The sequence below is a fragment of the Zea mays genome, chromosome 7 (genome assembly GCF_902167145.1).
Source record: "Zea mays cultivar B73 chromosome 7, Zm-B73-REFERENCE-NAM-5.0, whole genome shotgun sequence".
In the NCBI taxonomy this organism is placed as follows: Eukaryota; Viridiplantae; Streptophyta; class Magnoliopsida; order Poales; family Poaceae; genus Zea; species Zea mays.
Window position 1 is genome coordinate 107,961,773 of NC_050102.1, and position 2,638 is coordinate 107,964,410.

Sequence of the window (2,638 nt, forward strand, 5' to 3'; positions counted from 1 at the left end):
CTCTTTATTATGAAGTGGTGTACATGTTCCTTATATAGAGATGTGAGACCCCTTAGGGACAAAGCAGATATTTGCCCACATAACCCTAACTAGGGTTACTTAACAATCACCTCGTCCATGACCCATCGGCCCAACCACCTCCAACGCTGACGTGCTGTTCCCTCTTTTTAATTCCCCAGCGCTTTCCGTGCATCCTAAGCGAGGACCCGAGGAGCCCAGCCCAGCCCAACCCATCCTGCCGAGCCGCAGGGCGCCAGGCGCCGCTGCGCACCAGCAGCACAGGCACGGGACAGCGCTTGTCAGCTCAGGCTTCAACGTGCCGCGGCGCGGCGGCGTCTTCCTCTTCCACTTCGAACAGTCCAACACTCGGGGTCGGGGCGGGACGGAACGGCGCCCGATAGAAAACGCCTCCCCAACCGCAGCAGCGTCAGCTAGCCTACCAGTACGATACGGCTGCGTGCGACGAGCGAGTTGGTACCACCGGCTGCGAGCGACTTGCCATATATCATATCCATCCAGAGCTCCCCTGGCCCTGGTTGACTTGTTTGGCTAGGTGCCTCCTTCCATTGGCCATGGCCATGGCCTCCTTGTCCCGGTTTGGTGCCTGATCGCTCGACCTCAACTGACTCATCGCTCCGTCGTCTATAATATATAGCTGCTGCTGCTGCTGCCGTCCCGGTCGGACAGCGGATGAGTGCCGCTGCACTGGTGGCGATCCAGCTGGGAGCGAAAGGGGCGCAAGCAGGAAGACCGAGATGGCGGCGGCGGGGCCGAGGAGGGCCGGCGCCCGGTTCCTTCTCGCGCGGGGCATCGGGAGCAGCGTCGCCCATGTGCATTCCTTGGGCCGCGGCGGCGGCGGCGTTACAATGCCGCGCGCGTTGCTGGCGGACTCGGCGCCCGCGTCCGCGCCGGCGATGACCGGGAGGGCCCCGCCCGCGGCCTCGTCGTCCGCCTCCGCCGCGGCGTCGAGGATCACGCCGGCGGTGCTGTTCGTCACGGTGGTCCTGGCCGTGGTGCTGCTCGTCTCCGGCCTGCTCCACGTCCTGCGCCGCCTCTTCCTCAAGAGCCACCACGCCGGCGCCGGCGCCGGGGAGCGCCACCTGCAGCACCTCTTCTTCCCCGCGCACGACGACGGCGCGGGCGCCGGCTCCGGGTCCGGCTCAGGCGCAGGCGGCGGCGGCGGCCTCGGCCAGGACGCCATCGACGCGCTCCCGGAGTTCGCGTACGGGGAGCTGTCCGGAGGAGGCGCCGCCGCCGCCGCCCCCGCAAGCAGGAAGGGCAAAGAGAAGGCGGCCGGGCCGTTCGACTGCGCCGTGTGCCTCTCCGAGTTCGCGGACCACGACCGCCTCCGCCTGCTCCCGCTGTGCGGCCACGCGTTCCACGTGGCCTGCATCGACGTCTGGCTCCGCTCCAGCGCCACCTGCCCGCTCTGCCGCACCAAGCTCTCCGCGCGCCACCTCGTCGCCGCAGCCGCGGACGCGCCAGCGCCAGCATCCGTCGCCCCGGACGTCGGGGAGCAGAGGCCGCAGCGGGACCACGCGCCAGAAGCCGCCGAGGCCGCCAGCAGCAGCGTCGTGCTCCCGGTTAGGCTCGGCCGGTTCAAGAACGCCGACGCCGAATCCGCCGAGGCCGAGTCCAGCAACGGCGGCGCCACCAGCCGCGTCGAGCGGCGGAGGTGCTACTCGATGGGCTCCTACCAGTACGTGGTCGCCGACGAGCACCTGCTGGTCTCGGTGCACCTGCGGCACGGCACCAGCGCCGCCGTAGCCGCCTCGAGCGGCGTCGACGGCGACGACCGGCAGCAGCATCAGGGCAAGAAGGTGTTCGCGCGCGGCGACAGCTTCTCCGTGTCCAAGATCTGGCAGTGGCGCGGCAGCAAGCGGCTGCCGGGCGCCCTGTGCGCCGACGACGGCCTGCCGTGGGCGCCGGCCAAGGACGATCGCGCCAGCGCCTGCACGAGGCAACGCGGCGACACTTGATCATTCATTCACACGGTAGTAGACAGACAGACAGCCGACACACACACATGTATGTGTCTAGCTTCTCCTTTTTTTTCGCTAGCGGCTTGGTAGAATTTTGGGTGATCTTGATCCGAATCCTTCTGTACAATATATGTGTTTCATTCAGGATATCGTAGTTTCATGAGTCATGACTGACGTTCACATAAAGCCCATAGCTTTTAATTTGTACTTGCACCGGAAATATTCTTGCGTTCACTCCTCTCGTGCCTCAGTGCAGCAAAAGGATGCATGGCAGTTCAGTTAGTTGCAGTCAGATTACTGTGTCGTCACCCGCCGGTCCCGCCACCGCTGCGAGACAGGTGTCCTCTCACCTGTCATGCTCATGCCCCTTGAAGTAATTAACCTGCTCGCGTTTATGCCGAGTAGCTAAAGGAGGGTGGGGAGGACATGGTTAATTAGGAGACAGTACTAGCTACTAGTAGCTAGTTGGAGTAACCTATTAATGATTGATGAAAAGTAGATGCCCAGCTAACGCATCTACTAACAATAAAGCTCCGCCAACTGCTGGCCATTTTGCAGATGACGGAACTGAACCCCACCCCACCCATGCAGCGTGCCGTAGGGGGCGTTAGCTGCACAGTACACTGTCACTTGCAGCTACCCCAGCTCTACCCAGT

General features: G+C 63.9%; 1 protein-coding gene across 1 annotated transcript; it reads left to right on the forward strand.

Annotated features, from left to right (window-relative positions):
- The first annotated feature begins 418 nt into the window (after nucleotides 1-418).
- Nucleotides 419-2,188, forward strand: LOC100279324 (uncharacterized). Its single transcript, NM_001394754.1, is given in 1 exon segment — nucleotides 419-2,188. A coding segment is annotated over 1 exon segment (1,224 nt). The 5' UTR covers nucleotides 419-755; the 3' UTR covers nucleotides 1,980-2,188.
- Nucleotides 2,189-2,638: the final 450 nt, after the last annotated feature.